Below are 20,769 nucleotides of genomic sequence, written 5' to 3'. Positions count from 1 at the left end.
GCTCTGGATTGCAATTTCTAGATGTTTCTTCTGTTCACTGCATGGACAGCTTTTCCTAGGCTTCTTATAGAAGACAGAAGGAAGAACCAGAATGAGGAAGCGCACTGCCTTCCTGCCTCCCAGGAGCCATGTTTCATGTGTTCCTGATCTAGAAAGGATAGAGCTTGATGGAGTAATGTTCATCCAGGGCTCTCTTGTCACCTTTGGTGCTGAATTCTCCCTTGTCTGTCTAAGGAGTACTGCCTGCAAACATGGCTGCTCCATCCAGGAAGTCCGAGGAGCTGACTCTATTTGTCCTGCAGGTATGACGGGCTGACCCAGGGTGATGTGGAACCCCATCTCGAGGAGCTGCTGGAGCTTGTGATGTGGCTGACCACCTGTGGGCGCTCAGAACTGAAGGTGTTTGACAGTGTCACTTATCCCCAGCTTGAAGGCTTCAAGTTCCATCAAGAGGCTTCTGGTGGGTCCTCTTGTGTCTCCAAGTACCTGGGCGGTCAGAGTGGTGTCCTTGACAGGGGCCCTGTGTGTTTCTGATTCATTTACACCTGTCAATGATGTTGCATGGTCTGACGCTTCTGTGACCTTCAGAGATATGACCCAGGCCTGTGGATAATAAATATCCCCTCAATTTACATTCCAGCTGTGTAATTTTGGCTTTGTACAAGAAAGTTTATTTTGCGTGGCAAGTGGAGGGAATATTGCTTAACATAGGCAAAGGCCCTGTCAAGTAACAGGCAACCTCTGGATTCCAGCCCTATCCGTGGGTGACTTACCCTGGACCATTTGTTTGTATAATGGAGACTAATACCCGCAGTAGCCACCCGGGCTACTCTCTTCCCGGGATGCTGAACACGAATCGATGATGCCAGCAAGCGCACTGATGCTTTCTGAGTGACAGGTGCTCCGCACCCTACTGGGTGCTGGTGTGAACAGCTAGTGTCGGCGCTCTAATGTCCCCTGCTTACACTGCCAAGCATGCATCACATACAGGCTGCTGGATGGAGAGCACCGGCACACGCCTGACCTCTAGTGGGTCAGTCAGGAATCCCTGCACAGAGCTGCTGATGAGGGAATTCTGAAGGCTAAGCTGCCTGTTGTCTAGGATGAAGGGGAAGGGAAGCATTTAATGGCACAGAGTACTGACCAGGGAAGAAACACGGTTGTCTGAAACAGCCGGGTGGGTCTGGATATGCGAGCTGAGGCGGGAACTTACAAACTGCGAGAGGAGGGAGCTGGTGCAGCAGGCAGCAGGCGGAGAAGGGCATTGGGTGGACTTAAGGAGAGTAAATGGGGGAAGGGCCAAAGGGCTAAGGAAGGTACATCCATTCACCCACCTAGAAGCGAACCTGACCCTGTAAGGTCCTTTCCAGCAACATTTGATTCTAGTTGATTGAAACCAAACTTCTTGGCCCAGCTTTGTTCAGTGGAAATATCTACCTTTGATTTTAAATAAGACTAAGCTGGTTGAGTTACTTCTGACCACATGTTTTTATCTACCTCTGTAGGTCCCAGATACTATACCTTAATGTGCAGTTGAAGACAGCGCAGTTAATGAGACTCCTGCTTCCTTTCTTTTCTGCCCCTTGGGGATCCTGTGTATCTGACCTGCACAGGCACCTTTTGGTTTAGAGCAGCCATAGCTGGAACACTCAGTTAGCTAACCTGTCTCCAAAATGCTGATGCCGCTCTTTCCCCACCACAGGCTGGAGTTTGTAGGTTTTCTAGACATGTACTCATTGGAACTATAAAAATGAAATTTTAAATACCGTGTCCCAAGGAGAGCACAAGCATGTGTTTCTAGATAGACAGGGAGCTGACTTGCAAAACTGTTGCTTTTTTCCGTCTCCAGGGGTGACCGTGAAGAATCTCCAGGCTTTCCAGGTGTTGCAGAATGTTTTCCACAGAGCCAGCGACTCTGTCCTTTGCACCAAAGTGCTGTTGGCCATCAAGACCATGTGGGCCTGGAACCCTCGGAATTTCTTCCTGCTGGAGTGGACCCTGCAGCCCATCTCACAGTTTGTGGAGCTCGTACCCCTGAAGCCACCCCCGGTGCAGGTGCACTTTTTCCAGTTGCTGGAGACTCTGGTGTTCAAGCTTCTCTACGTGCCCCACGAGATCCTGGCTAAAGTGCAGCATCTGATCAAGGAGAGCCCTGAGCAGCCCTGCACTCTTGTGGCCCTGCAGAGCATCCTCAGGATCACGGCCAGTGACCTGCTTTTCACAGACATCTTCCGGGACTCAGGCCTGCTAGGTCTGCTGCTGGCCCAGCTCCGGAAGCAGGCCAAAATCATGAGGAAGTCAGGTGGGTAGATGCGCTGCCGCCATTGTTAGCTGGGCTGGGTCTGCTGATCAACCCACCCTACTGTGCCACGGAGAATGTGAGCCTGTGCATCACACTGGGATGGAGAGAGAAAGGAACTCTGGCACTTGTAACTTCACAGAGATCAGCCAGTCTCCAAGTCTTCCCTGGTAGAGGTGAGAGGGATGGACGCCACTGTGAGGGAACTCCTGAAACTGACTGGGGGAGCTTGCAGTTCCTCCTTGTCTTTAATCGCCTCCTGCGTGAGGTTATCAGCTCCCTTGCTTTCCTTGGCATTCACAGGGCAGTTGGTACATAGTCTCCTTCAGTGCTCCTGTGGTACCCTGAACAGACAATGCCTTTCAACAAATCTGTTCTTCCATTTGACCTCAGAGTTACGACCACTCCCAGAGGGGTTTAGTTTCTTTCTGTGAGCTAATGTTTCCAGTCTTACTTTGTATTTTTAAATGTGACCTATTGATTCTCTCTAGTAAATAAATTCTCATTGTTCTCATTCATTTAGTTATTTTTAATTTCCCAAATAGGAGGTAAACTTCCAATTTATGTTGGTAAGTCCCAGCCGTGGGAATCAGCGGTGGATGAAGAGAGCCAGTTTGGGTCTCGAAGATCTAGTGGTTCATCTACCTGTTCCAGGGTCCCTCAAGTTGCTTTTTAGTTCAGTCAATAAACTGGCAGCCATCCCTCCGAGACACCAGTGGTAGCCTGTAAGGGGAAGACCAAGAGAGCAGGGCTTGGCTTGTCATCAAGGGCAATGTTTCTCAGAGAGTGGTTGCTGCAGTAGGCCCATCGGCCTCTTCTGGGAATGTGTTAGAAACAAGAATTACCTGGTCTTATCCAAGATCTCCTAACCCAAGGAAGGGTTTCAGTATTGCCCTTAGTATTTTCAGGCTTCTGATGAGATCACGTTGGAGAGTCAATGTGGTTAGAGTTTTCATGGCTGCTTTTCAGGGTTGGGATACATGCTCCCTTCTAATGGAGACATTGCACTAACATCTCTTCAGGAAGGCAGAACACTCAAGGAGGAAGAGATTGTTGATTGTTCCATGCAGACTTAGTATATATTTATTTATTCTTAAATGTGGCAGGAAGCAAAGTGCCCAGTCCTGGTGTGCAAGATCCAGAGAGGGAACTCACCTGTGTGATGCTGAACACTGTGGTCGCACTTCTGCAAGGCTCTGTTCGCAATGCAGGTAATGATGGTACTAACTGTGCTGCATTAGTCTTCAACAAAACAAGAACTATGAATTACCTATGAGTGTTTAAAGGCAGTACTCAAGGAATGGTCAGTGTGACCATGGTGGCTAATATCCATGTGCTCGCTGGTACTTGGTGATCATCTGTAAAATACACACTTCAGTTGATATTTCCTAATATTTTATAATAAAGTTGGTGGCAAAGAAATGCTACTCAATATAGTATTTTCTAAATTAATGAGACCATTAAAATTCCTTTAACCTCTTTTTAAGTAAAATGTGTTGGTACCCTGCTTCATTAAATAGAGACACTGTTTTATTATTTTTTTTTAATAAACTACAGAGTCAAACACTGAACACATTAATCTTTTAAGAAATATAATTTGAACTGGGGGGGATGGCAGCACATGCCTTTAATTTCAACACTTGGAACTCAGAGGCAGGTGGATCTCTGTGAGTTCAAGGCCAGCCTGGTCTACAGAGTGAGTTCCAGAATAGCCAAGGTGTAATCGATCTTTTTTTGTTGGACCACCAGCTCCCCAGTAGCAACACAGAGACTTCTTATTAATTCTGAAAGCTTGGCCTTAGCTTAGATTTGCTCCCAAATAGCTCTTACAACTTCTACATTCTGCTATGTGGCTTTTTTTTCTTTTTTCTTTTTTTAACCTGTCTTCCATTCTGTATGTCTGACTTGTTCCCTGTTTTGCTGGTGTCTCTCCATGCCTAGATTCATCTCCTCCCCCCCCCCCCGGAAATCCCACCTATCCTCTCCCGCCTAGCTATTGGTCATTCAGCTCTTTATTAAACCAATCAGAAGGTGCCTTAAGAAAGACACATCTTCACACTGTACAAAAAGATTATTCCACAATACCAAGGCTACACAGATAAACCCTGTCTCAAAAACCAACCAAACAACCAAACATATGTGTGTGTGTGTATGTGTTATAAACATACATACATACATACATACATTCCCCCCAGTCAAGGATAAATTCAGCAGTTATATTTATCTTTGTTTTGGTGGCTTTGCTTTAGTTTTCTAAGATCATGTGGCTTTCATGGTTTTCTTTTTAAAAAGGTTCCTCTTTGCATATCAGTATACGCCATGAAGCAGCAGCACAGATTCCTGTCATCCATAGTCTTGGTGATTTAGATCCCAGGGGCTTTGAAGCCCTTATAGAGTGTCTATGCTATTTCATTCCAACAGAGGAAAGCCTGCAAAATGTTCCCCACCAGTGCTGGTTAGAATTCACGTTTCTAAGGTGACTTTCAGACTCTGGGGTGGTAGCAGATGGAGGTCAGTATCAGGAATCTGCATTTAAATGGGCCTCCTAGCATGATTTCCATGTAGAGGGAATGTGGCCAGGATTTGAACATCCTGACTCAGGACTTTCAACTCTCAAATCCTCACTCATTAAGCTCTTGGGTTGGCAAGTCAATACTGAGTCTTTATTCCACGAGAATGAACCTGAATGCTAGTCCTGGGCAGGAAAATGCCAGTCCTGAGGTTGCCTCTAAACTAAAACAAACCAAAATTAGATTCCTTTAATTTCTCCCCAAGGAAAGACCTAGAATATTAAATATGTTCCTAACTTAAATTCTAGCTTGCATTGTATAGAAGACAAGATCCCAATGCCAGCCAAGAAGCTATTCTCAATTGATAGCTTCTGAGAAAGGAGAAAAAAATCAGTTTTATTTCCAATAGAGTGACAATGAGCATATTAAAACTCCCAGGGCAGGCCTCGTGTTCAGGAGCAGTTGGCCAACAACACTCAATACAAACCAGACTTCGTGTGTTTTTGTAAATTTTTTTAGACAAAATATATGACATCAGGAAAGTAGACAGGTGAGTTGGAGAAGGGAAATAATATGATCAAATATATTGTATGGAATTCCCAAAGAATAAGTCAACACACTGAAAAAAGAATCTTGGCAGCGAGGATGAAGAATTGGTGTAGGCCCTGGATTAGGGAATGAAGGTAGGCAGATGGAGAGTGGACTCTCAAGGGCTGGATTACTTAGATTTTGAAGTTTTTCAAAACCACAATTAATCATTATCTTGTACAGTAAATCTTTTGAATGTATCCCTCCTATCTTGAACTTTCTCCTATGGGAAGACGTTGACCCCCCCCCCCCCCCGAGTAAAATCCTCATTGGTGAAGAATATGGTTTTTTTAATTAATTTATTTTTTATTAATAATATTTTCTCATTTTACATTCCAATCTCAGTCCTCTCTCCTTCCCCTCCTCCTGCTCCTCCCACCTTCTACCCACTCCACCCCTATCCACTCTTCAGAGAGAGTAAGGCTTTCCATGGGGAGTTAACAAAGTCTAGGCTGAGCAAGGTTTGAACTGGTTTTTCTTCTTAATTCTCACCACCAAAGTTGCTCTTTCCCATTAATCCATTATGGGTGCAGATTATAAAACATAAAACTATGTGTCCAGAGGGTCAAAGAGAGAATGCAGCATGATGAATTTGGGAAGCTGAAAGAAAAAAATAACTTCCTTATGATAGAACTGCAGTACCACAGTCCACCTTTCTCTAGTGCTATCTGTCTTCTTCCTAGTTGTCCTGAAAGATCATGGCATGGTGCCCTTCGTCAAGATCTTCCTGGATGACGAGTCCTACCGAGGGGCCTCACTCAGCATCTTGGAGCAGCTCTCAGTCATCAACGCAGAGGAGTACATGAGCATCATTGTGGGCGCTTTGTGTTCCTCCACTCAGGGGGAGCTGCAGCTGAAGCTGGATCTCCTCAAGGTGAGGTCAAGCCCTCCCTTGTAATTGGATTTCTCATGTGTATGCTCCGAGTGATCCTCCTTTGTTTGTGCACTGGTTCATTGTGTTGGGTAGGCGGATAGTTGGGCCAGGCAGTTTGAGCTGCCGTAATAAATAATTCCCATATACTTAGTTACCTGACACAAACATTTCTTGAGACAGGGTCTCATGTAGCTCTGGCTGGCATCAGATGCATTGTCTAGACAAGGATTACATTGAGATTCTGATTCTTTTGCCTCCACCTTCCAACTGCTGGGATTCCAGGTGTGCACCCCCCAAATCAGTGTGGGAATCAGTGGTGACCTGACAGGGGCTCTGCTGACTTCTATTTCTGAGCATCTACCTGTGACCAGGTCTGTGAAAGTGCTTGGGACACACATCGAATGAGACACAACCCTTGCTATCTGGGAGCTTAGGGAGCAGTGCTCACAATCCAAGAGTGTTGGCCACATCAGGGAAGGTGGTGGGCACTCTGGGTAGATGCCCGGTGGGTACTGAGAGCTGTGGGAAGAGGGTAACAGGCCAGACTCATCCGGGGACTCCCAGAGAATAGCGGGAGCTGGAAAGGAAGCTCACAAGAGTCAAAGCTGAAGGGGCAGGGACACAGATGGACTTGTGAGTCTAGGTTAGCACATGCGCAGAGCAGAGAGGATTTGTTTTTGTAATATGATCAATAGTCATCACATTGTCTTAAAGGAGTCCAAGAAATGCATACTCTATTAATTTACCATCCATTTGTAATTTTTTTTTGCTATTTTTCCCCTTTATTCTTTTGTGACCTATGCCTTTTAAAAACTCTCTTTTGAGGTTGGTGTGGTAGTGCATTCCTTTAATCCCAACACTTGGGGCGGGTACAGAGGCAGACAAATTTCTGTGAGTTCAAGGCCAGTCTGATCTATTATAGAGAGGTCCAGATAAGCCAGAGCTATCACTATTACTGTGACCCTGTGTTTAAAAAAAAAACTTTCTAATTTTTCAATATTATTTATTTAGTTTTTTTTTTTTTTTTGTCTTTTCGGTAGGGAGCCTGAGCCTTTAATGGCTGAATTATCGGCTGGTAACTTTTTTTAATTCTCTTTGTTTTATGGTGTTTGAATGAAGGGACATAAATGCAAACACTCCCCTGGCGATCTAAGCAGAGCTTATGTGTGACACAACACAAAAGACACACATTCTTTTTTCCAAACTTGTTATATTTGGTTACTGAGGAACTTTAGGAAAAATACACAATTGCCCTGGCATTGAGCCATACTGCCTTAGCTCTGGTTCTCTCTCCACTGTCCCTTTTAATGTGAGGAGTGTGGTGTGTGAGTCTCTGCAGAGCACATGCCAGGCAATGAAGAAGTCAATGTTGTCCTGACCTATCTAAAGTCCTAGGTACACAAGGCATCCCAAGAGGCTCAAAGGAGAATGGTACCGTGATCATAATTATGCATTTCATGGATGAAAAGAACTCAAGTAATTATCTAATTACAGAGCAAGAAAATGAGTGAAAAATTACTAATAACGAAAAAAGAAAAATAAATGTCTTTTGAGAGACACATTAATGCAGTTGTAATTTGAACCAAAACAAAGATTAATGAGGGTTAGGGTGAGGCTCTGTGGTAGTGAGCTTGCCTAGCATGGGGGAGGCTCTAGGATCCAATAGCTAGCATCACAAAAGGGCAAAAAGTTCATTGGGATTTAGCGCTGAGAAAGACCAGAGACTGATATGGGCTAGTTCTCTCCTGTTTGAAGCAGAAGCATCCAGAGGGCTTCCAAGACCACTGTCACTCAAGATGAGCCCAGCAGCTGAGAACGGGGCAGCCACTCCCTGTTGTCAAGCCTTTGCTGGCTGGATTTGTGTGTTCTGATAGGAACTGGGAACGTAGGACTGCAGCCAGAACTTTGGTTTTCCACGGGGTGCAAAATTATTTCTGGGGTGCAAAATTATTTCTGAAATGTTCGTAGTGAGATCCGAACAGACCCACAGAGAAGAAAGCTATGCTTTCTGTGCTGGGAAACTGAAAGGAGCTCATCCAAAGTGGAGGAGAGCATTCCATCTTGTTCACAGCGAGTTCATCTCGTTTACTCGGCAGCCCAGAGGCATCTTATTGGAGTGCTAGCCCCTGGGTAATAGGACGGAACTTCTAGAATTAGCAATGCAAAGCCATTATAGTGTTTTACAGATTCAATATAATTTCAGAATCACAGCGTCAAGAGAGTTCATAAGGAATGAGCCCTCTGTGAGCTTATTTAACAAAGTCAGAGCCCACAGGCTCTCCTCCCGCTTTCTCCTCATTCCAGGGCTCTGCTTGGTAGTTAGGAGCCCTCAGTAGAGTAGGACCTGCTATACACTGCTGTGCAGTGGGTGGTAGAGAGGCCTGGGTCCCCAGAGCCTAGCCCAGGTTCTGAGTACACGAGTAGTCGCTAGTGAATGTTCCCTGGAAGCTGATGTGGCATCTCTGATTGGTTTAAAATCATCTGAGAACCCCTTGCAACTTCACAAACATCCGTGTGAAATGAGCTCTCTGGCTGGATTGCCATTTCAGAAGCTGAAAGCTGGCTGAGCTCAGATGATAGGGTTTCCATAGAGGGTCAGATAGAGGATGTGGGGGACCCATTGTGGCGTGTTGGGACCCTAGGGAAGGAGGCAGATAGCATTTTTCCAGTCTCTGGAGGGCAGTCACAGCACACACATGGAGAAGGAAGGCCACCTTAGGGGCAGATGCTTCCAGAATCCAATGGCACTTCAGTACCAACACCAGAGCTGTGTGACTACACCACCGATTCTGGCAAAGGATAACGGAGTTAAAGGATAATATAAGCAAATGAATTTCCTCCCTGTGGCCAAGGGGACTGTGATTGGGTTATGCACAAATTCAGATTGATTTGCTAATATACATTTAGCTGTTCAACTTGGAGCTTAATCACATTACCTCACCAGTCTTCCAGCATGACACATGGAAAATTATGAGGAATAACAAATAATAGGATGTGAAATAAATCCTGTTAGTCCTAACGCAGTTAGCGCCATGCCGCAGACATCCATTTTAGAGGTTCGAGCTAGAGGAATACTAACTCAGAGCCGATGACATGGTAAGTGAGTTAAGAATGAGAAAATACGCTTAAAGGCTGACCTTTCTTGAAATGTGTCAACCCTACCCTGATTACTGTGACTTCTGTTGATTCAATTTATCCCTTTCTGCAGACTTGGAACCCTGTGTGATGCATTATCATGCAAAGTTGAATGACAGTAATGGAGACCCCTCCTCCTGAGCCCCCAGCTCCTGACAAATCATTTCCTGAAGTCCCGAAATATTTATTTTCCTTTATGATAGAAATGTTTCTCTTTAGTTGCTATGAAATTAAGCCTTTGTAATTGGATTTTGGACTCTTTACTTTATGATTCTGCAAATATGAAATTAACCCCATCCCAAGAAATAATAGAGCCGTCTACATTCTAATGAGATTACCCCCATTTTAGATAATGACCCGGAATTTAATAAATCGAACAAAGCAACAATTAAGGGCATCCGTTTCTCCTCCCCCTCCCAACCAGAGGAAAGAAAGTAGCCATCTAGGTGACACCCACTGAGAGACACAGATCATGGGTAAATATTATTGTTGGATTGATTCTCCTTTGAAATATATGTTCCCACCACTCTTGGAAGGATAGATGAAACCCTTCTTAGCCATGTCTGGCATACGGTAGGCTACTGGGATTTGCTTCCTAAGTGGTCTAGGGTACAGTGCCCAGACAATTAGCTACAATCTATTAAGTCTTCAGTTTTAATCTTTCTCCCCCTTTGCATTTGCTTTGGCCTATGTCACGTGACAAACAAAAGGGCTTTCTTCATTCCTTTTGCTTGAAACCAACCTCCTAGTGGTCATGAGCCACTAGAGGTTCTCATGGAGATGTAGACTGTTGGATGTGAGCCTTCATAAGGTTTTCTAACATCTTGGTGACTGATTCATGTTTTCATGGCACATATCACACGACCAGGCCCAAGGCCAGTCTCAGTTACAGGCCAATTTTCGTGTTCATACTGCGGTGTGGATTATCATTTAGAAGGACAAGGCTTAAACTCTCACCTACTTTACAGAGTGAGTTCCCTGTTTAGTCGAAGAAATGCTTCTCGGTTGGGAATGAGTTGCTCATGCAAACCAGGGTTTCCAAAGCTGTGACCCTGTCTATACAGACAAGGGCCTTGCCCAGAGGTAATGGCAGGAAGCTGTGGCCATATCTCTACAGACATGGGCCTTGCCCATAGGTAACGGCAGGTAGCTGTGGCCCTGTCTATACAGACAAGGGCCTTGCCCATAGGTAACAGCAGGTAGCTGTGACCCTGTCTCTACAGACAAGGGCCTTGCCCATAGGTAATGGCAGGTAGCTATGACCCTGTCTCTACAGACAAGGGCCTTGCCCATAGGTAATGGCAGGTAGCTATGACCCTGTCTATACAGACAAGGGCCTTGCCTGGAGTGTATCATGAGTTTTCATGTTTACCGAGCATTGCCCTTCTGGGAGAACCTTGTTCTGACCATATACATGCTTGTCTTGAAGGACTAGTCTGGGTCTTTGGTTCTGAGTACCCAGGTTTCCCTGTCTGTTGACTTCCACCTGTCCAGCTTTGGGTCATCATCTTAAGCCACGTCATTAAGTCACAGCATTGGTTCTTAGCCCAGAGTGTGAGTCTCTTTCAGTTTTGACCTTTGAATCATCTTGAGCGTCCCAGAGTTGATCCCGAACTGTGCTCCTTTTCTTGATTCAGTTCAGCGTTGACTTTCTAAGCAAAACAAAGTACCTCAAACCTCTCTCCATAGTCTACTACACAAAGACCATAAGCTGTCCAAAAACATGCCGGAGACGGCGTCCGGTCTCAGATGGGCTCCAGTGCTGGCTATCGTGGAGGTCAATGGCCATGGGGTTTAAATATGTCTATAACTTGGCCATACCTGCTTCATTTCTTCTTCCATGTCTTCCCTCCCTCCCTCCCTCCCTCCCTCCCTCCCTCCCTCCCTCCTTTCCTTCACCTCTTTCTCATCCTTGTCCACGTATGGACTATCTATCAAATACCATGTACTATGGACAGAGAATGCACTGTGTAGGTGCCCTGTAAAGGTTTGATTTTGTGAGAAACACGTTTTCCTGCAGAAGTCTCAGCCAACTGGAGGGTGGGAGATTCTGTGTACGCTCTCACCCCTTGAGCTCCGTTTTCCACACAGGGTCTAGGTTGTCTGGTAGCCACGGATCTTGTTCCATGGAAGGTTTGTCCTCCTTCTGGACTCATCTTTCCAGCCTGTGGCAGAGTAGACTGCCTCTGCTCTCTCCTCATGTGACAGAGCCTCGCTGCTCACATGGAGAGGGAGATAGAGGATAGGAAGCTGAAGCTTTACATTGTCGCTTTGGGTCTTCTGCACATCGGAGGGATGTCACATACCTCACAGAGAGAATTAAATAGGACTGGATTCTCTTGGGGTGAGCAAGTCTGGTATGGTTCCTTAACAAATGAAGCCTCAGTTTGCTGGCAAGCTGAGACAACTTCCCAGCAGTTGTGTGTGTGTGTGTGTGTGTGTGTGTGTGTGTGTGTGTAAGAGTTTTGTTTTCAGGATGGGGTGAGGGCTGTGGGCCAGGGGTCAAAACTCATTCTAGACCAGTGGTTTTCAACTTCCTAATGTTGAGATCCTTTAATACAGTTCTCCGTGTTGTGGTGACCCCCCCACCCCCAAATTATTTCATTGCTACTTTAGAACTGTGATTTTGCTACTGTGATGAATTGTGATGTAAATATCAGATATGTAACTCCCCTAGGGGTTGTGACCCACAGATTGAGAACTGCTGTTAGGGAAAATTATTTCCATAAAGATACTAGCAGATAGATAGACCTCCCTTTAAAGACCACCCTTTGAGGAAAGGTACGTACAGACAACCTAAAATAACAGCTGAAGTGAACAAGACTGCCGTCACAATGCTTGAGGAATGCCCATCTTGCTTACCTAGTTTCTGGTGACCATGATTAACAGGGTTGAACCTGGGTGGATGTGCTTGTACGTGACCTTGATCCGCCTCTGGATTTCACTCACTTTATTTGCTTGCTCTTTCAGTCTCTGCTCCGGATCCTGGAGACCCCCAAGGGCCACGCTGCATTCCGAGTCTCCAGTGGGTTCAACGGACTGCTGTCCCTGCTTTCCGACCTGGAGGGGTCCCTCCAAGTGCCTGTAGTGCCAACATGGGGTTCTGTGTCCCTCAGCCAGACCCTGGAGCTGGTGTTGCATACTCTTTGTGTGGTGTCTGCTGCACTGCACTTGGACCCTGTCAACGGGCACTTCTTCAGGACCAATGGGCTCTTTGAGAAACTGGCCGAGGACCTCTGTCTGCTGGGCTGTTTTGGAGCTCCAGAGGAGGAGGGTGCCCAGCGGCTCTCCTCATCTGACATGAAGGCCAGACCCTTTGGGGACTTGCTGAGCTGTGCCTTTTCCTCCAGCTGTCCGTTCCCACCCAGGTTGCAGAGCTGCCTACAGATCCTGAGCTTCCTAGACAGCATGGCCAGTGGCACCCTCCACCTCCGCAGGGACCTGATGGAGCCGGCCAGGGCTGGGCAGGAACCTTCTGTGGATGCTCAAAAGGGAGATGCCAGTGGCCATCAAGGCAAACTCAAGCAGTGGCCAGACCTGGAGGAGAGGTTAGCACTGGGCTGGCTGCTTCTGCTGTGGGTCACCAGTGTGTCTGGGGCCCGTTCCTTTCTTATACAACTATCTCTGTGGGCATAACTGGGAAGACAGGCCAAGTTACAGACTGGGTGTGCTAGAGTTGCCAGAATTTAAGTCCCGGAGAGGACTCCAAGCCCCTCTATTCTGGGAACTCATAGCAAATTTGACTCAAGTCAGCATAAGGCTGGAGGAGTCTGTTGATCTATACAAGAGCCTGCAAGGCTTCTGGGTACCTTGAAGGCAAGAGCTGGCCTCCAGGAAGACAGACTTCCTCTTCTGGATCCTCTGTGCTCCTGGGCATTGTGGGTGCTTAGGTGGAGTATTCCTGAGTGTTCAGGTAACCTTGGCCTCTATGGCCTTGTCCCCAGAGTGCTGCCAGGGCTTGGATGAGTTTTTTTCAGTTTGTTAAGACTCAAACCACAGGGCTCTTTCTTGTCTTTTGGGTCACTTCTATTTTTCCTAGCAAAGACATATCCTTCTTTCCAGAAGCATACCTCTCCATGACTCAGACTTCTGCAAAAACATGTAACTGTAGAAAATAGTCCCACTAATGCAAGGAATGTGAGGACCTATCCCCACCCAGTTTAAATATTACTTTAAAACTTCTTTTGCAGTTTGTATAAAAATCATAGTTTATTTATTTTTATTATCCAAAAATATTTTTAGTGACGTAAATTCTCTGCACACAAAATTAGGTTCTACACACTGGGTGGTGGTGGCACATGCCTTTGATCCCAGCACTTGGGAAGCAGAGGCAGGTGGATCTCAGTGAATTTGAGGCCAGCCTGGTCTACAATACTGAGTGAGTTTCCAAGACAGCCAGGGCTACACAGAGAAACCTGTCTTGAAAACCAAACACACAAACAAAGAATTAGGTTCTCCAGGAAGCATTTTTCTCAAATATGCACTTTCTCCTTCATCCCAGGGTCCTTCAGCACTCTAAGTACGCTGTCTACTGTCCCCTTCTTTCCATTTTTCTTTATTCCTCCACTGTCCCTTCTGTATTTTACATGTCTTTAAAGAAACCTAAGACCCACAAATTAGAGAAAATGTTGTTTGCCTTTCTGTGTATGTTAAAATCATAGTATCAATAGCTGATGCCCTTTTACACCACACAAGCAACAAAGACAGATGACATTAATACTGTAGTGACATCTCCCAGGAGACTCTACAGTTTTCCAGAGAAAGTCCCCATTTTCCAGAGGTGAGAGAGATGGCTGTTAAGTCTTCACAAACTGAGGCAGTGATTAGATATTTTTGTTTCATGGATAATTTGGTCTGTTAATGGGCTTTGTGTTTCTAATCATGCATCTTGTCTGTGGCCATTCCATCCTCAACATACCCCATCGTGTCTTCTATTGCATCCCTGCACAAATCAAGGTGTTCACAGTCTACTGATTGTCACACCTGATTTGCTAATTTTCGAAGGGATTTTGTATCTATGTTCATGAGAGCATTTGATTTTCTTATTCCTTTCTAGCTGTTTTACTGTTAAATGTACATTGTCCAGGCGTGAGCTGTACTGTCATCTGTTCTCTGGCAGAGTTGGTGGGGAAAACAAAAAACAAACAAAAAACCAAAAACAAAACACTTGTAGTCCTGGGCTTTGTGCTAGGATTTACTGCCAAGCCGCTGTGGCCTGTGTTTTCTTGTGAGAACAATTTGTACTGGAGAACAATTTTATTTTGAGCTTACCAAGGTAAGTTACTGCTCAAGATTACCCCCATTTCATTTATCCAAATTTCAATTTATTAGAAAAGGCTGCTTTTTTTTTTTAAAAAAAATTCTTTCAGGATTGGAGGAGCTATGTGTCTTACTATGTTGCCCAGGCTATCCTCAAACTTCTGGACTCAAGGGATCCTCCTGCTTCAGCCTTGTGGGTAGCTGGGAATTCAAATGTGTGACAGCAGGCCCGGTTGTCTTCTTAGCATTTGTCTTGTGATGTTGGGTTGTCCCCATCTCATCCTGGACATCCTACATAGTGATGCTGAGTTTTCCCCAAACTCATCCTGAATATCCCACATAGTGATTGATGCTGAGTTTTCCCCCATCTTATCCTGATCGTCCTGCATAGTGATTTCCTTGGCTCTTCCTCCCTCAGCATTTCGGTCAGAAGTTCATCTTTAATTTGCCATTTGAACAGCTTTTGGCATTTTCTGTTTCTCTTACCTGAGTATTCCAGTTTCTTTTGATTTGTCATCATTTTCTCCTTTGGGGCTCATTCTGGAATCCTTTCCTTGCCTCAGACCATTAGGAGATTAATCTCTGTCTTCTTTTAAACACATGCATTTCTCTGTAATCTTTGTGTTCCATGTTCAATACAGTTGATTTTACATCATTACACAGCTCTGTGTTTCCTGCTTTCCTTGTGATCTGTGCTGCTTGTCTTTGAATCTGCAGTGTTGCAGACCAGCCCTGCTTATCCTTTTCTGTCCACTGCCACCTCCATGGCCATTATAGGTGGTGAATTTTCATAAATACTCCACATGGGTCTGGAAAAAAATGCCCATCCTCTAACTGTCCGAACAATATTCAGTTTTTGGATCAAATTTGTAGTTGTTTCCCCAGACCATTAAATTGTTAAGTCAGCTTGGCATGATACTTGTCAAGACAAATACACTAAAAACCACTAAAATGGGAAATATGTATCTATTAATGTTTTAGTTTATTTTTAATTTGCATGGGAGGTAATATGTTTCCTTATGGCAATTTCTTATATAACTTACTTTTGACTGATTCTCCCCGCCCCCATCTCCCTGGCCCATCTCTCTATACTTTCCCATTCCCAACCTTCCCCTTCCACTTTTACATCTCATGTGCTCCCCAACTTTCCATACTTCCCTCCCTGAAATCCCCTGCCCATCTCAGAGTCTTCTAGTTTCCTTGTCTCTTCTCACATTCTTTAACACACACACACACACACACCTCAGAAGCATTTGTCTTTTGAGCCTTGCTTACCTCACTTAGCAAAATATTTTCCAGCCATTAATTTTCCTGACATTTTCATTTTTCTTTATGACTGAATAAAATTCCATCATGTACATGAACCACATTGTCATTCTCCATTCATCTGGTGACAGAAATCTAGACTTATTTAATTTCTTTGCTATTATAAAAAACAGCAGTAAACGTGGATGTGACCGTACCTCTGTGGTAGGACAAGGACCTTTGGGAATATGCAGAAGAATGTTATAGCTTGGTTTTAGGTTAGTTCTATTTGTTGTGTTTTGGGAAACCTCCGAATTGACTTCCACCATGGTTGTACAAGTTTACGTTCCCACAAGCAAGTAGTTGCCAGCATGTGTTATTGGGTTTTTTTTTTTTTTTGAGTTGGTGTGTGTGTGTGTGTGTGTGTGTGTGTGTTAGTTCTTCTAAATGGGGTGAGATGGAATCCTATAAAAGTTTTAATTTGCATTTCTCTAAAAGTTAAGGATGTTGAACATTTTAAAAAGAAACTTATTGGCACTTTGTGTTTTTGCTTTTGAGAACTGTATATTCGTTCGCTCATTTTATTGATTGGGAGTTTTGTTTCTTTATTTAATTTTTGCAGTTCTCCTTGTATTGCTGTTACAGCCTCTGAAAGACACTTGGTAAAGACTTTTTGCCTCTTCCAGAGGCTGTCATCATTTTACTTGGACGACAGTGTCCTTTGCCATGGAGAAATTCTCTAATCCTGTACCATCTCACTTGCCAGTTCTTGCAACTACTTCTTGTGCTACTACTAGGCTTCTGCTCAGAAAGTCTCGCCGGGACCTGTAGTGTGCTTCCCTTTGGCAGTTTCATGTTGTAGATGAAGACATTTAATTTTGAATTGATTAGCAGGGTGAGTGCTGTGGATCTAATTTCATTCTTCTGTAGGTGTGTATCCAGTATAAAATGACGAAGTGGAAACTTGATATTTTCTTATTTTATATTTGACTTATTTTTCTTTGTATCCAAATAGCTAGATTTTTAATTTAATGTTTTCCATCGACTAGTATTCAGTGTATATCCTCTATGCTTAGTATTTTAGTGGTTGCCCAAAGTAATTTGATAGGCCTTCTTAAAAATGTTTAAAGTTAAATCTTTTCTTCTTTTTTGTTATACAAAAAGAACCCGAAGATCTTAGCACTACTATGCAGACTTGTATGCTAGTGTTGATTTGTCGTTTAGTTCCACTTTTGTTCAGTTAACCTCACAAATCTGTTATCTATTGTTTTATTCAAAATTTATTTAGACTTTCATATATTATTTAGGCTATATAATTTAAACTCTATATCTATACTATATATGTTCCATACCCCATTCTTTCCTGCACCTTTATCTTTTAATGTGGCATTTTGTTTCCCTTCAGAACACCATTGGAATTTTTTTCTTTAGGTTTATTTGTGATAAACTTTCTTAAGTTTTATTGGTTTGGAAAAATACATGAATTCTCTCCTTAATTGTTGGAAGATAGTTTTTCGTGGTATACACTTTTGGACCAAGAGGTTTTTCCCCTCTTGGAGCATGTAAAAGTCCCCTTAGCTATTGATTTCAATTGTGGCTATTTACTAATTTTCTTTTCTTTGGAAAAATCTTGGCCTGCAAACAGAAGTTATTTTTTCAACTTTCTTTGGGGTCTTTAAAAAACTGCATCATTTCTGCTTTGTGGTTTCACCTCATGGATCCTGCTGGGGAGTATTTTAGGACTTTATTATTCTGCTTGACATCCATCGAGCTTCCTCATCAATTCTCCATGTAACTTTATTACCCTTCTCTAACCTTTAAAAACATATACTACGATCTGCCTGGTGGTGGTAGTGCACACCTTTAATACTAGCATTCAGGAAGCAGAGGCAGGTGGACCTCTGAGTTTATGGCCAGCCTGGCCTACAAAACAAGTTCCAGGACAGCCATGGATACACAGAGAAACTCTGTGTCTCAGAACATAAATTAATATATATTAGTGCACACTTATAATAGATGTTAAGACAGATAACTATGTGCCTCACTATCCGCTCTTATCCTCCACATGTCAGCCACTCTCTCTTTCCATCTCCTAATCTCTAGATAGTCTTTCTGGAGTTTATTTTGATCTCTCTTCCAACTCACCCTGTTTCCTATTAATTGTGTCTAATCTAATGTGCACCATTAGCTTTTTAGGTTTTGTTCCAAAATTTAAAGGCTGCAGTTCACACACACACGATTTGGTCTTTTACAAATCAACTTTATGGTCTTACGACCCTTTTCCTTGCCTCACATTTCTGTCTCTTTTATTTCGTCAACCACATGAATCACAGTGATTTTGTCTTTTGTGTCTTTTGAGAATCTGATTCTATGTCTGTGGCTGTCATTGAAGGCTTCCTATGTGGGTTGTGATTGCTAATGCCTTCTAAGGTCTCCATGAAAGCCATGTCTCCCTGGCTACCTTGACTTTCGGACGCTGTAGAGATGCCTGCTGGAGTTGGTGGCTTTCCCGTATCAGCCAGGCCTTGACAGACACCATGCTCTGCTCTCTTGCCGTCTTTCTCTTGGGGAGCATTTGTTCTCAGAAGATCTAGATCTCTGCATTCTAGGGGAGTGCTCTGAGGGGACTCTGCTCAGGTGAACTGATGCCGTGCAGGGTTAAGTTGTTATCTTGGTCAGGAAGCTTGTTCAGTTTATTCTACCAGCTCTTGGTGGGCAAGGCATGTTTGTTAGCATCAGAAAACATGGAGCAAGTGAGAAGTTCACTGATGGCTGTCCCCAACACTGAGCTTCAGTGTTTATCTTTATTTAACTTCCTCCACAAGCTAGAAATTTATCAATGAGGAAGCCAAACCTGAGAATGAGGAACAGTCCAAGGCCACACGTGAGGATCAGAATGTGACCCAGTTGACTTCCAGAGTGTGTGTGGGTGTGGGTGTGTACATATGTGCAAGCATATGCATGCTTTGAGTATGTTTTCTTCCTGTCTTTCCCTGACATTGCACAATAGAGGCGATGAACTCTCAGTGTGGGCTGAAAAGCTGATGTTTAAAGTTCAGGCTCCATTCTACAGGGCACACAGCCCTGCTTCATTATAATGACACCGATGTCTGGTGTCATCCTGGTTTAGTGAGTAATTTTAAGATGTGTTAAGAGTTATGTTTTGGTGCTGGAGAGATGGCTCGGAGATTAAGAGCACTGGCTGCTGTTCCAGAGATCCTGAGTTCCATTCCCAGTAACCACATGGTAGCTCACAGCCATTTATGGTGAGATCTGATGCCCTCTTCTGGAATGTAGGCATACATGCAGGCAGAATGTTGTATACATAATAAATAAATAAATGAGTTACATTTTGAATAGAACATTTTCCTTTAGTTAGCTTTGACCTTTCTTGGTGTTTAAGAACAGGAAGTGAAACCCCAGAGATACAGTATATGGGTTAGAGGTATGAATAAAAGATACAGTATATGGGTTAGAGGTATGAATAAAAGATACAGTATATGGGTTAGAGGTATGAAAGAAAGGCATAGTATATGGGTTAGAGGTATGAATGAAAGATACAGTATATGGGTTAGAGGTATGAATAAAAGATACAGTATATGGGTTAGAGGTATGAATAAAAGATACAGTATATGGGTTAGAGGTATGAATGAAGGATAGAGTTTATGGGTTAGAGGTATGAAGAATGACTAAAGAGGTCATGGCTGGGTAGGTGCATGGAGGGGAAGACCAGTCTTAAAAGCCTATTATGAGATGTTCTAAGCTATCAGGGAACAAGTGAGTAAATGCATAGATAAGTGAATATAGAAAATAGAAATAAAAATTTATAAAAGGGAAGCATAATGAAATAGAAGCTATGATGACATTGGTTGCTATTTCCTCCTAGGCTGGTTGATGTGGCTGCTCACTCCCCCCTCTCTGTGATCCTCTTTCGCGTCAATCTCTTCTGAGGAAAGAGGGGACTCCTGGACTCAGGTTCAGATAAGCCATGCGGACTAACATTTGGCTGAGTCCTCGTCTATGATGCCTACCTTCAAGTAACAAATTTGGTTTCTGATTTCTGGTGTTTTAAGGTTTGCCTGCCCTCCCTCCCTCCCTCCCTCCCTCCCTCCCTCCCTCCCTCCTTCCCTCCTTCCTCCCTCCTTCTTTCCCTCCTTTCCCCCTTCCCTCCTTTCTTTTAATCCTTCTTCTTCTGTTATTCTCTTTTTTCACCTTTCTCTTCCCTTCCTATCTCCCTCCCTTTCTATCTCCCTCCCTTCCTATCTCCCTCCCTCCCTATCTCCCTCCCTCCCTATCTCCTTTCCTCCCTTCCTTCCTTTTCTTTTTTCCCCTTTATTGGGACAGAGGCTCTGAGGACATCTGGAAAGCCTACCAGCTTGTATTCACCATTGTCTTTGGGAGGTGACTTCCTCACTGGCCAACCAATTTGGTCACAACATATGATCTTCTTGATGCGCTCTTGAATTTGGTTTGCAAGTGCTCTTGGAAGCATTTTGGGCCTGTGTGCATCTGGGACATTGGTCTGTAGTTCTGTTGTTGGTGTTGTATGCGTACCCAGTTTTGGTATCAGGGTGACACTGACTTCATAGAATGAGTCTGTCAGAGTCCCTCCCTCTGTTGTTCCCATGGGACAACTTGAGAAGTATTAGAGTCAGTTCTTTCATACAAGTTTGGCTGAATTAAACTACAAATATGTTAGTCTGAGTTTTTCTCTATATTTGTTTATTTTAAAAGATTTAGAAAATCACATCTATTTCTCTGTTAATTAATTAACTTGTTTGGTGTGTGTCTGAGTGCATGTACATGTCTGAGAGTGCATGTACAACCTGGAGACTGAAGGACAACTGTGGGAGTTGGCA

The 20,769-nt window shown here is 43.9% G+C and overlaps 1 protein-coding gene across 1 annotated transcript in view; it reads left to right on the top strand.

Annotated features, from left to right (window-relative positions):
- Positions 1-20,769, top strand: part of Wdfy4 (WDFY family member 4) — a 202,373-nt gene that overhangs the window by 16,168 nt on the left and 165,436 nt on the right. The window contains exons 7-11 of the mRNA XM_041662791.1: positions 303-460; positions 1,850-2,302; positions 3,406-3,510; positions 6,081-6,271; positions 12,377-12,954. Of these exons, the coding sequence (XP_041518725.1) occupies positions 303-460; positions 1,850-2,302; positions 3,406-3,510; positions 6,081-6,271; positions 12,377-12,954 (1,485 nt within the window). The remainder of the gene's footprint in view (positions 1-302; positions 461-1,849; positions 2,303-3,405; positions 3,511-6,080; positions 6,272-12,376; positions 12,955-20,769) is intronic.

This window comes from Microtus oregoni, unplaced genomic scaffold (assembly GCF_018167655.1).
Source record: "Microtus oregoni isolate MIOR12 unplaced genomic scaffold, Mior012 000013F_ref0000133, whole genome shotgun sequence".
NCBI classification, from domain to species: domain Eukaryota; kingdom Metazoa; phylum Chordata; class Mammalia; order Rodentia; family Cricetidae; genus Microtus; species Microtus oregoni.
The sequence above is the reverse complement of the archived record's forward strand: the minus strand, read 5'-3'. Positions and strand labels throughout refer to the sequence as shown.